The sequence below is a fragment of the Harpia harpyja genome, chromosome 13 (assembly GCF_026419915.1).
Source record: "Harpia harpyja isolate bHarHar1 chromosome 13, bHarHar1 primary haplotype, whole genome shotgun sequence".
NCBI classification, from domain to species: domain Eukaryota; kingdom Metazoa; phylum Chordata; class Aves; order Accipitriformes; family Accipitridae; genus Harpia; species Harpia harpyja.
The window spans coordinates 35,489,367-35,501,499 of NC_068952.1; the positions used below are offsets into that span (position 1 = coordinate 35,489,367).

Consider the following 12,133-nt stretch of genomic DNA (forward strand, 5'->3'; position numbering starts at 1 on the left):
TTTATTCCCCCCCAAAATTTCATGCTAAATAGACACAATGCTAACAGAAACAATAGAGTATCATGTATTGCAATGGTCTTCCCATAACTGATGGCAAAATTTTTATAAGAATGTTAAGAGCTACTATAAGAAGCAACTGTTAACAATAATCACATGCAGGTTTCTAAGCACTGACATTAAGGTGTTTTGTTTTAATAAACAAAAAAAACCCTACCAGATGCTAAACCAAAAAATTTCACTGGTAAGTATTTACAAATGTGTATGTCAACAGTAACATCTCATGCAATCAGGAGTACTTGTTAGCTGTAATTAGCTAAAGCTACTGACTTAAAAACCATGAACAATATAATAAGATTCTACTTATTAAGTCTGGAGAAAAATTCTGGACTAGCATCTCAGGAGTATTAACTGCAAGTTATTTATCACAACAGGCAAATGCCAATCAGAAATAAGGGAGTTGTTGATATAAAGGATCTGAATTGTAACTGTTGACAGAAATACTTCTTGAAAATTTAAGTATGGGCTTTAATTAAATCTACTGTATTTATTCTATGGCCTTCAATAATCTAAAGATTCACAAACCTTCTTTTTTTTCTCCTCCAAGTTTAATTTTACACTTCTTCCACGGACAAAATAATAGGGAGGAGAGACATTTACATATGTAGCATCGTCTCTTTACAGTATCATTTATTATACAGTCTTAAAATCCAAGGTATTGTACTAACAGAACTAAGAGAATTGTTATGCTTACATTGCATTTATTGTGGTATTTTGCTCTCAAAACAAAATCAGCTACATTCTTACATTTTCTGGTGTAAATACACCAATACTGTAAATCAATGTGTTTGGAATAGAAAGTACAGTTCACGTGGAAGATCAATGTTGTCTGAAGCTATCAAGGTAGTCATTAAAGACTGAGGTATATATCATGCTTTCAAAGTCATCACATCATTAAGTCATCACATGTAAGCTCTGAAAATTAATGTATCCCTTAGTAACTATATTCTTAAGCTCACCTAACTTAACTTTTGGGATACATGAATCCAGATGTGTACAACTGCATTCAGTTACATTTTTGCCCTGACACTGTTCCCAAATCACTTAACTCTGCTTCCTCAAGGAAAATGCTATGTTAAATGAAAATGATGCAACATCTGTTTAGAGAAAAACAGTTATTCTCAGTATCCATTAGTACTGTTGTTTGAGGAAATTGTTTGAATGAATGATCAAACTGCTACAGTAAAAAAGCAGAAATAACAGACATTTATCCCTGCCTGATGCTTCCAGACTAAGTGAAAACCTCTAACGATGACCACCAAACTTTATTATTACTGCATATTTATATATAGACTATAATTCCCTCTGAATTTCATGTTATTCCAAGGCTGTCCTTAAATAATTGCATATTACCCAATTGACGATTCTCCCAACTTCTAACAATTTAATACATCCACGTTGTTCACTAACATTCTGTTAGCTGCCTGACAGTTCAGAGGATATGTACATACAGTATCTCGCTTAAATCTTAACCAGTGTTTAAAAGGTTAAGACCTAGTTCTTAACTATGCCTTATTTAAGAAGTGTCATTCATTTATGCCTAACACAGGAATATACAGAAACTGAATAATTCAGCCTTCTCTATATTAGCCACTGCTCACTGTTTTCGCCTTGTTAAGAAAAAAAAAAAAAGCATCTATTTTTATCTCTTTGTCCTGGTTTCAGCTGGGATAGAGTTAACTGTCTTCCTAGTAGCTGGTACAGTGCTATGTTTTGAGTTCAGTATGCGAAGAATGTTGATAACACTGATGTCTTCAGTTGTTGCTCAGTAGTGTTTAGACTAATGTCAAGGATTTTTCAGCTTCTCATGCCCAGCCAGCAAGAAAGCTGGAGGGGCACAAGAAGTTGGCACAGGACACAGCCAGGGCACCTGACCCAAACTGGCCAACGGTGTATTCCATACCATGGGACATCCCATTTAGTGTAGCAACGGGGAAGTGGGGGCGGGGAATCGCCGCTCGGGGGACTGGCTGGGTGTCGGTCGGCGGGTGGTGAGCAATTGCACTGCGCATCATTTGTACATTCCAATCCTTTCATTATTGCTGTTGTCATTTTATTAGTGTTATTATCATTATTAGCTGCTTCTTTTCTGTTCTATTAAACCGTTCTTATCTCAACCCACGGGTTTTGCTTCTTTTCCCGATTTTCTCCCCCATCCCACTGGTTGGGGGGGGAGTGAGTGAGCAGCTGCGTGGTGTTTAGTTGCTGGCTGGGGTTAAACCACGACACTCTTTCTTCTTCTTTCCTCTTCTGCATTTACCAAATCCTTTCTTTCTGACTTGCTTCTCTGCTAGCTGCAATTCATTCTGCATCCTGGCTTTTCCAATTTTATTACTTCATGCTCTAAGACTAAAATATTTCCATTTTTTTCAGAATTTTTTTTTACTCTCAGGTCTTCAGAGCGCTAATTTTTTTGATTCCTATATTTCCGCTGTATCCTCTGCATACTACTCTGCATTTAACATAAACAAGTGCCATCACATCAACTAAATGTATGCATATCTTATAACGAGGTAAAGAAATTACAGTATCTACTGTCACCAAATTACCTTTCATCCTTGATTTTCAACCAGTTCCCTCCAGAATTTTGCCTTAGTAACAACTTAGGATTGTACCATTCACAGTCATTAAAATTCCCTAAAGTAAGAGTTTTTCAGAGTAAGCATAAAAAAAGAAACAGTGCTTCTTGTTAGTACTAAGAAATAGCACCGATACTTCTTAAAAAGCATAGAAAGGCAATCATAGTCGCAATACTGTGAAAACAGTTTACAGGAACATCAGCATTAAATTGTCTTTTGAATTCATTCCTGAAACAAGCAACCTCTTAAGAGCTAACAAGTATAAAATATTGTTATGAGAGTTTTGGAAATCATCCTCAAGTTGTCATTTACTCTTTCAAACTGTCAGACTGAGATACATCTTTTCTGGCCAACTGCTTCCTGCTAGCAGAATGAAGCAGTTGCACGTCCAGTTTATGGGCTATTTTGTTCAAGAAAGTCATAAAATGGCTGGGGAAAACTTTGACCCCGTTTCTGAAAGCAAGAAAATTACCTGCATTCAAACAGCCCATGGGCAGAGAAGAGTGATTGCTCAGCTTACCTCTTGCAGGTAGACACAGAGAAATAGAGAGGGTTTCCATTTCAAAAAGGTGTTATGAGAATCAATGAAGTCGAGCATGCTCAGCACCAACACAAGATCTGGTCCTTAATTTCCTTTAGGATTTTGCTCAAGCCTGACACTACCCACTTCTGGCAAACAAACCATATGACACTGCACAAGGTTTCATTTTAAAATAATTCATGTGTGCCAGTACTAGATTCTTGTATCTAATTGACAAGGTAAATCACCAACAGATAGCCACAACATGTCGCCTTGACACGTATTAAAAACCCTCTAGCCTTCCCTTACACAGTGTAACACTGGAAAACTCCTGATACCCAAGTCTACATTCCCTCCTATTCAGCTTCCTCTCTGAGGCAGGTGTCTAGCAGAGAGACATCTACTTACACATCAGCAAACAATTTGCTGAATTAGAAAGCCCACCTCTTCAAACTTAAGAGACAGAACTGTGCTTTGCCTTTTTTCCCCGAGTGAACAGTGCAGCAATCCCAAGTAAGTGGCACATAAAGCTGTTATGTATCAGACTCTGTAATCACATTCCAATGTTTTACTGGTTGTAAATAACATGCACGAGTGCTCCAAGGACCAAATTGCTCTTTTGCTGCCAACATTAGTTGTTTAATGATCTGAACAGCAGAAGCTGCCAATTATTGTATTCCATTTTAAAGTGTCATTTAAAGCCACACTTGTAATTATTATACCTTTGTTGTAAATTTATGCTCTTAGCTACAGAGCTCTAGGCATATAACTTGAAAGGTCCAGGAACAGCTATTGATAATTATTTTTTAATTTCACCTATGGAAAAATATCATGTTCTTTGCAAGTTTACATACTGCCTACCACACAGCATCCACTTCGCCAGTAGTTCCCAACCGTGGAGAGGGGCCTGAAGTACCTTACACAGGGTATGACACAGCCTGGTTCTGCCAGACTTGCCATGACTTCAAGAGATCTAGACAAGTGCACATCAATGACTTTTCCTAAGAAGTCGCAGCTATGAAAAGGTCAACAAGTGCTCTAACACACCACTCACCAATGTTAGTCCTTCCCATCACTTAAAACTTACCTGAAACAGCTAGCATTTTGGCTTCAAGTAGAGCTGGTAGTTGAGTCTCAATATCACTCACTTTCCTCCTCAAAGTACTGCAGAGTTTCTGACTCGTACAAACCTAGATTGAGGCAGACAGCCATGATATATATTTCATTCATGTAAAAGTATAAGGCAATTTAAATAGGGCTTCAAATGTTCTTGGTTTACAGACACGACATAACATCCTACAGCAAAGTGAAGAGGCTTAATAAAAAGTGATGTCTTTACAGAAACACCCAATGTGCATCAAAATTTCCAGGCTTTGCTGCACATTCTATTATAAAAATAGGGACTGGTATTGGTATTAGCATTAGCTACCTGCATGAAAGAGGACAAGTTTCACTACTAGATATTGAGGCTGCACATAGGTCATCTTATGAATTCTGTACAATTTCAGCATTAACAGTGATGCCTGGAGTGGAACATAAATAAGCCAATAAGTTTGGAGTTTAAGATGTCATAACACAGAATGTACAGCAATTTTTATACAAAATATACTGTGCTGCACATCTTAACTGAAAAAAGGCAAAGCAGCCATCATTAATTCTCTGCACAGGTAACAAATGAGGCTATACCAGCTCAATACTGCACTTTGTTTCACAATCAGGAGACACAGCTGACTAGGGTTCAGGTTTCCGACTTTTCCTCTCTCTCTGTTTTTATCTTTTGAACTGGAAGTTCCTTCAGCAATGAACCAGGACTAGTATTAAAAACAAGGAGACAGAGAGGAAAAAAAAGAAAGTTCAACTGTTTCTGTATTTAAGGGTACATTACCACCTCAGAAGGACCTTATGCAGTGTACGCAATTCATACAACTCCCACATATTCAAAAATATTGGTTCTTACTCCATATTGCATCATTTGTGAAGGAAAGCAAAATGAACAAACAGAAATATACCTCGTCGAGCAAGGCAAATGTCTTGTTCTGAAGGCAGACACCAAACACTTGCTTAAAATTGTAACTGACACTTGAGAAAACATTGCATTCATTGGAATCAAGGATAAAGCAATAGTCAAGAGAGGCATAGGCCAGTTGTGAAGAGATGAGATGTGAAAGGAAATCTCCAGAGGAGTTTCCCTGCCCTCCTTGACTTCCACCCCCCCCTCAAAAACAAGTGTATATACCATGCTTATTAACAGAAGCACAGCTATCACTTCACTTTTTAAAAGCAAAGGCCTTACAGCTCTAACAACTTATCTGTTTGTACAGTTAAAGTATAATAATTCAGATATGACACTATCTGTAAATCCTTTTAAATGGATAATACCATCTTGCTTTAGCTGAGAGCATCTGTTAACCATAAATGGGTCATATTTTTTCTTGAGTCAACAGAACTATCCTCTAAGCAGTAACTGTTACTATCTAAAGACTTCAGAGTCTTCCTTTTAATTTAAAAACACATGTATCTCATCACTTCTGCACCTATTATATTTTTTCAATTCCCAGATATTTCACTTTGTTTCAATACCCCCTTCTAAGTGACTTGCCTACTAATTCACTTAAAATGTTTTAAAAAACCCAAACCTGTCAGAGGTGAATAAACGTGCCCAAAGAACCCAAAGGCCATTTCTGTCTCACATCTCCAAAATAAATCTGAAAGTTTTTAATGACTTCTTTCTAAGCAGCACTCTCTCTTTAGGGGTACTGAATGGCTCAGTGAATTGCAATTAGATGGGGAATCTTTCAGCTCCAGGAAAACTGCACGAATATATCCCATGCTGGTAGTAACTTAAAGTCATTACCAGTAGACAGCTGTTTGGCAATTATGCAAAATAAGCTGGGAGGTTTAATCAGTTTCTAGCGAACACTGTCCACTTTGTAAGCACTACTATCAGAACGAAGCTCGCTGGCAGTCTTTATTAATGGACCAAATGCAGGGACCAGAGGCTGAAAGGCAGTTCCTCTTACTCACAGAGACGATTATTCTGGAACATACTGGTAAGTACATTACCAAGCTTCTGCTTGTATCTATGTCACGTGTATTCTATAGATAAATGAACAACATTAATCTTCAGAGCTATCATATGGCATAGCGCGACAGAACCAAATGAGCAACTGGGAGAGGCAAAATAATATAACATCCTCTAAACTAATAGCACTGCTTCTACGTTACATCAGTCCTACCCTGCAAGCTCCAATTCTTTTCATTTTTTCTAATTATTTTATCTTAACAACAGCTACCATTACTCACTACAGTAGCTTATTCAGCCACTGAGGAAAGGTTATTTCTTAGCTGACAAAGATTATGAACATTCACAAAGCCTGCGTCCTTCTTTGCTCCTGGGGAACGCACCATCCTCCCCTAACCAGTCTGATGGCAAGCACCTGTGGCCCCAGCAATGCCCTTTCCCTATTTGCAGTGACCAGCTCTGCTGCAGCCCATGGACCAAGGAGTCTAAAAAAAAAAAAAAACTCCCTTTCAGTTTCAGGGAAGTTCTTTACAGCCAAATATTACTGTATCTATTTAAAAATCCTCTTCAGTGGTTTGTGGGGGTTTTTAAAGCAGACTTTCAAAAAAAAAAAAAAAAAAAACAACAAGACTCTTGCTTAGGAATATACCTTACAAATCTGTGTTCAGACACATAAACACTACTCAAAAAAGCAGTCTATCTGAAACCAGTAGGATACTAGTTAGCAAAGATGTGGAATCCAGATGAAAAGCAGCAAAACATCAAAAGCAAATTTGCCCATTGTCACCCTCTTCCATCTTGCCAGCGTATGATGTTAATCTAAAGCAGCAGAAACAGGCACAAGGACACTGACTAAAACACTGAAATTTACTCTTCCTCCAACCATTTAAAAAAAAAAAAAAGTTTTGAGTAACCTTCACATTTCTTTACAACAGCACCTTGGAAAGGATAGAGAAATTCTCTTTACACTGCCTGAAGAAAAGGACAGCCCACCTGGATCTCCCATACAGCACAATCTTGCCATTAGCAAAAGCAGATATTAATTTCTGAAGGAAGGTGGTGGATAAGGGAGATTGTTCCCTTCATTAAGGGGCTAATCTTAGCTTTTGCAGCCTCAGCTGAAAACAACACAGATGAGACAGAAAAGGCCATATAAATACTAGGGGCACAGGGGGAAAGAAAAGACCTTTGACAAAGTAGTGTTTTCCTCATACAATGAAAAGGTTTAAAAGACCAGCTCTATTCAGTTTGAGGAGAAAATAATAGGATGAGTTGATCTGAATAAATAAAATAATAAATGATTTGGAGGAGTCTCATTACGTGCTTCTTATTTATCTTCTCTAATAAATAAAAGCCATCACATATAAATGGAATGAAATTAAAATAATATTTTACCTATTGAATTTTTAAAGAAATGAACAGACTGTGGATTTCTACCTCACAGCCTTCTCAATTGTTACCCAATGTTTCAGCTCTTATTGAAAAAGTCTCTAGATAATATGGTTATAAAACGAAACTTCAAAAGGCACACATTTTCAGGGGAGAAGGCAAAAATCTGTAACTTACGTTTTTGGCTTGCAGATAGCTTGAAACAACACATCACTCTGAGGTACTGAATGCCTCATTCACTTTAGTAGCTGAGCTGTAGGTCAGTTACAATCTTTTCCTTGATACTTTATTCATAATCATTTAAAAAATACAGGGGGGAGCATCATGTTATAATGGTCTATACTAATTTTTCCCAAGATGTGTGCATAAGCAAGGAATAGATCAGAATGAGCTCAAAAATAAAGTAGGAGAGAAGGAGGGAGGGGTATTGAGATGAAGTCTTTAAATGGTCTTTTTAACAGTGCATGCTAAAAGTGTTGGTCAAGATAACTAGGAAGACTAGATTACAAAGGATAAAGTTTTCACTGATTTTGCTGAGTGATATTAGAGAAAGAACATGAAAAATAAACTTATTTCAGAGTAAAAATTCATTACTGATCAAAACCCAGAAATATTTTCCACTCCCTGTTCTATATAAACCTATATGAATTGGTTACAGTAAGTGGACCTTTTCTTCTAGGGCAAAGATGCTCCGTGGCTCACTGAGCCATTCTGAAATAAAAAGAAAACTTTAGTATTCTCTCTCTTGGAAGGAGGCCATAAGAAATTATAAAATTAAAGGAAAAGTATTAACATCTCTGGTTAGAAACAAAAGGTATGCTAAATATGCCACGTCACTTCTCTTTGCATTTTTCAAGGGGGATGAGAATTAGATTGCTAGTTTATTATTAGTGAAAGGACAGAGAAAAGAAGTACTTCATTTATGGCCTTCCTTCACACCAACAAAACCAGTAAGCTAGGAAGTAAGAGGCTCTGTATTAAGAGTGGAAACATTCATCTGTGACCAGAGTTCACTTTCATCTCAGGAAGCTAGAGTCTGTTCCTAAATGGAGACCAGGAGAAGACTGATCACTAGTAAACATAAGCCAAGAAACAATAGATTACTCCATCTGCTTCCTTAAGCATAACCTCTGTGGCCTGTCCAAATACAAGTTAGGGGGGTTTTTTTGGAGTGTATGTTTAAAAATATTTACACGCAAAATCTGTTTTGAAGAAACACCACAAAACCAACATTCTAAAATACAGACAATTTATTAAGATGCAAGCTATTACTGCTTCTCTAAATATTCTGAAGAACTGAAAACTGACGTGTACTTACTTTGGCAGTAGTTTCTTTAATGGACATGCTGAATGATTGTTCTTTTTCCTGAAGGCTAGAAGGGATTAAAATAAAATAAAATAAAGTTGACCTTCTCTGCTCATCACGGTCTGCTACACAAGACACATTTTCATATGGAAGCACATAGGCTTTAAAATGACTCATACTAACACAAAAGAGCCCATACCAAGATAAAATCTGTATATTTGGTTTCAGTGGTGCTAGTGACTAACCAACATTTTTTCCACCCAATTTCTACCCACTTAATCCAGTTTGTTTGCAAAACAGTTCGTATGCTAGCTTTACAGTTCTTAATTAATGAGTTTACACACATTTTACTTACCATCTGAAACACAATTATGATTATTTGTGTAACCATATTATCTTAGAAGTTCCCAGCAGCATCCAGGACTGGTGCTTTGCTAGGCTACCATCCAAACACCTAACACAAAGGCATTTCTGACACAAAGAGTTTGCAGTTAACTATCCTCTTATAACCCAGTTTCCAACTCTGCCAGGAAAAGCTCATCTGCAGTCTCTTGTTCTCATGGTAATTTTATATGCAATATCACTATTCGGTTTGTTTAGTTTAATAAAAACCTACAAAATATTTGTACCAAATTGATTCAACAGTGGGCTGAAATTGAGGCATTGTCCATGCTTACATGAACAAATTCAAGGTTTCCTTCCACATATAAAACCAGGTAGTGTTACTACTTTGATATTACTGAACATAACATAAACCTGTGCCTTTGGTGCTTGTAAATAAATTCACAAGTTACATTTTTAACATAAAGTTCAAAAATCCAAGTCAAATCAAACATTAGGAGTTCACATAGAGATTATTTTTGCAACTTTAATACTTCCCTCCCTCCTACTTAGCAGGCGTACACTTTTATACAGTGTTCAACTACTTCATCACACACTATTATCTTTTCCGTCAGACACCTCAATTCAGTGTTCATGACAGTCAGCACTCCCCACAAGCAGCATTTCAATTCTTCTTTTTAGCTGCGTTATAAAAATTGTACTTCTTTCATGACCTACCGCTGATATTCTTCCCAAATAAAGAGCTATTAATTTATTTCTGAGCTTTTCTTTAGTGTTCAGCACTGAAGTATCCAAACATTTTAGAAACATCACTGGATTTATTTCGATGATAATCTCACAAGATCAGGCAGCATTGTATTCGTTTTACAGGTGGAAGAAACACAAGTCACTGTTATTCAGAAAGCATGTTAAGACTGAGAGCCCATTTTGAAACGCACACAGTCCCTGCTGCCTACCTCTATGCATTTCAGTTTTCTTTTGAGAACTTGCTCCTTTGTATTTTCCAAGCACAGCACTTCCCGAGTTCTGTTTCAAAAGTCCGCATTTATGTAAATCCGACCCCAAAGCACAGGACGAAATTGGACTTGCGCTCAGTTACTGACCACCTACAGAAAGGCTGGCTGGACCATCTCGCCCAGCTGCACACAGGAGTGAGACAGTCTCAGAGGCAGAATTCAGCTGTCCAGCGTATCATTTAATTGTGTTAATGAGACAGCTATTTGCATTGCTTTCCCTAATACCCTGCTTCAGGGAGCACACACCTTTTCAATCTACAGCCCAGCAAAGCCAGTCAACTCATTACCACCACATCACACAGGGGTCCCTCCAGCTCCAGATGAGGCAGTCCTCTCAGAAATAGCTCATGACAGTGTAAGTCAACACCTGTGTAAGGCAACAAACAGAAATGCAGCTGGCTAGCTACGTAGAAGTGGTTTAACAACATTTACCACATAGCAGTCTCCAATTTCTCCCTTTTCTACAGTGATATATGGGCAAAACACAAAATACTACATGTGTAATGATGCCATTATCAGCTTCCTGTCTGCCTGTGGGCATACCAGAGGGAATGAACTATTCAGTCATTTCTTTTCTCAGGCTTTGGATCTCCCAGTGACTTTCAGCATCTCCCACAATCGGCGTCTGAGCTGGTCAGGTTATGTAAAAAGGAGCTGGGCTTTGTGCACAGATGTCAACAGGGAGCAGCAAGGCTGCGGTGTGTAATTGAATGAATAATGGGTGACTGACCCAATTGTTCTGAAACTGCCTTATAAAATTCAACTCTAAAGACCCAGGCCATAATAAAATGTAAAGTGCAGTTATAGCCAGAAGAACAACAGTATAAAGATGGCACTTCTATTTAACAAATCTGTTCCGTGTGCCTTTCCTCTTATCTGTTTACTTTCCTCACAGAAAGCCCCCCCAGGTTCATGTTTCACTCCTCTGCAGAACTCACACAGCTAACAGAGATCAATTTTTAATTTCTTTTTAAACCATACATCCAAACCAGCATTACAAACTAAGACCCAGTTGTAGACTCCATATTGCTAACAAGGATGCAGAAGCCCATGTGGGCTTTCAGGTCCAGGTGCTGAGTGGGAAAAAAACACCCTCTCTTTATACCCAGATTTCTTTTTTATGAGTATCTATCAAGTCACTGAAAAATAAATAAGGAATCACACACTGCCATTTCAATGACAGCAGAACTATAGTTTTAAGAGAATCTTATATTAATCTGACACATATCAATAAAGAATATCATTAGTAAATCATCATTTTGACTCAAGCTAGTGATAGCCGCGTTAACCACAGACTTGAATCTAAAGAATCCTTTTGTTACAGTTGCAGCATTCCTGCAGACTCTTACAAGTGTATTTGTATTATTTATGGTACGAATTTCACAGTAGTACCCTGTTTTGAATCCTTGTTAGCCTTCAGAGGGATACCATAGGAATCCCTTATCCCTTTTAGAGATTAGCCCATCATACAATTCACATGCAGCAATCAAAACCATGTACAAACCAGCCATAGTTACCAACTACGAACAGCTTTTAACTAAGTTTATTCCTGGGTTGTTTTCTTCTACCACAAAACACCATCACAAGCTTTCCAATTAACTGACAAGCTAATGACCCGCAAGAGAAACCAGGCAGTCAATACCGATTCATTCTACCAACAAAGGGCTTTAACAGCCATGATCTGTTACACGTGACTTGAACCAGAAAGAGTATTTTCTTTTACCACCATCCCTGGAGCATCGTATTTCATTTTAAGAGGGGTATTCTGTCTGCTTAAAAGTTGCTTTACTTATTACTACCAGGAAAAATGACTTTTAAAAGACCTCCTTGGAATAACACTGAATTCTTACCTGGGAAGACGTCCATAGTTTTGACTCATTGCTATTCTTCTCTGGCAGAAAA

The 12,133-nt window shown here is 37.7% G+C and overlaps 1 protein-coding gene across 2 annotated transcripts in view; it reads right to left on the reverse strand.

Moving 5' to 3' along the window:
- Positions 1 to 12,133, reverse strand: part of DISC1 (DISC1 scaffold protein) — a 204,249-nt gene that overhangs the window by 115,023 nt on the left and 77,093 nt on the right. For both annotated transcript variants that reach the window (XR_008238097.1, XM_052806849.1), the window contains exons 7-8: positions 8,886 to 8,940; positions 4,244 to 4,346 (exon numbers count right to left, since the gene is read on the reverse strand). Coding sequence is in view for 1 of the 2 variants with exons in the window: in XM_052806849.1 (XP_052662809.1) it covers positions 4,244 to 4,346; positions 8,886 to 8,940 (158 nt within the window). In the remaining variant the exon portion in view is untranslated. The remainder of the gene's footprint in view (positions 1 to 4,243; positions 4,347 to 8,885; positions 8,941 to 12,133) is intronic.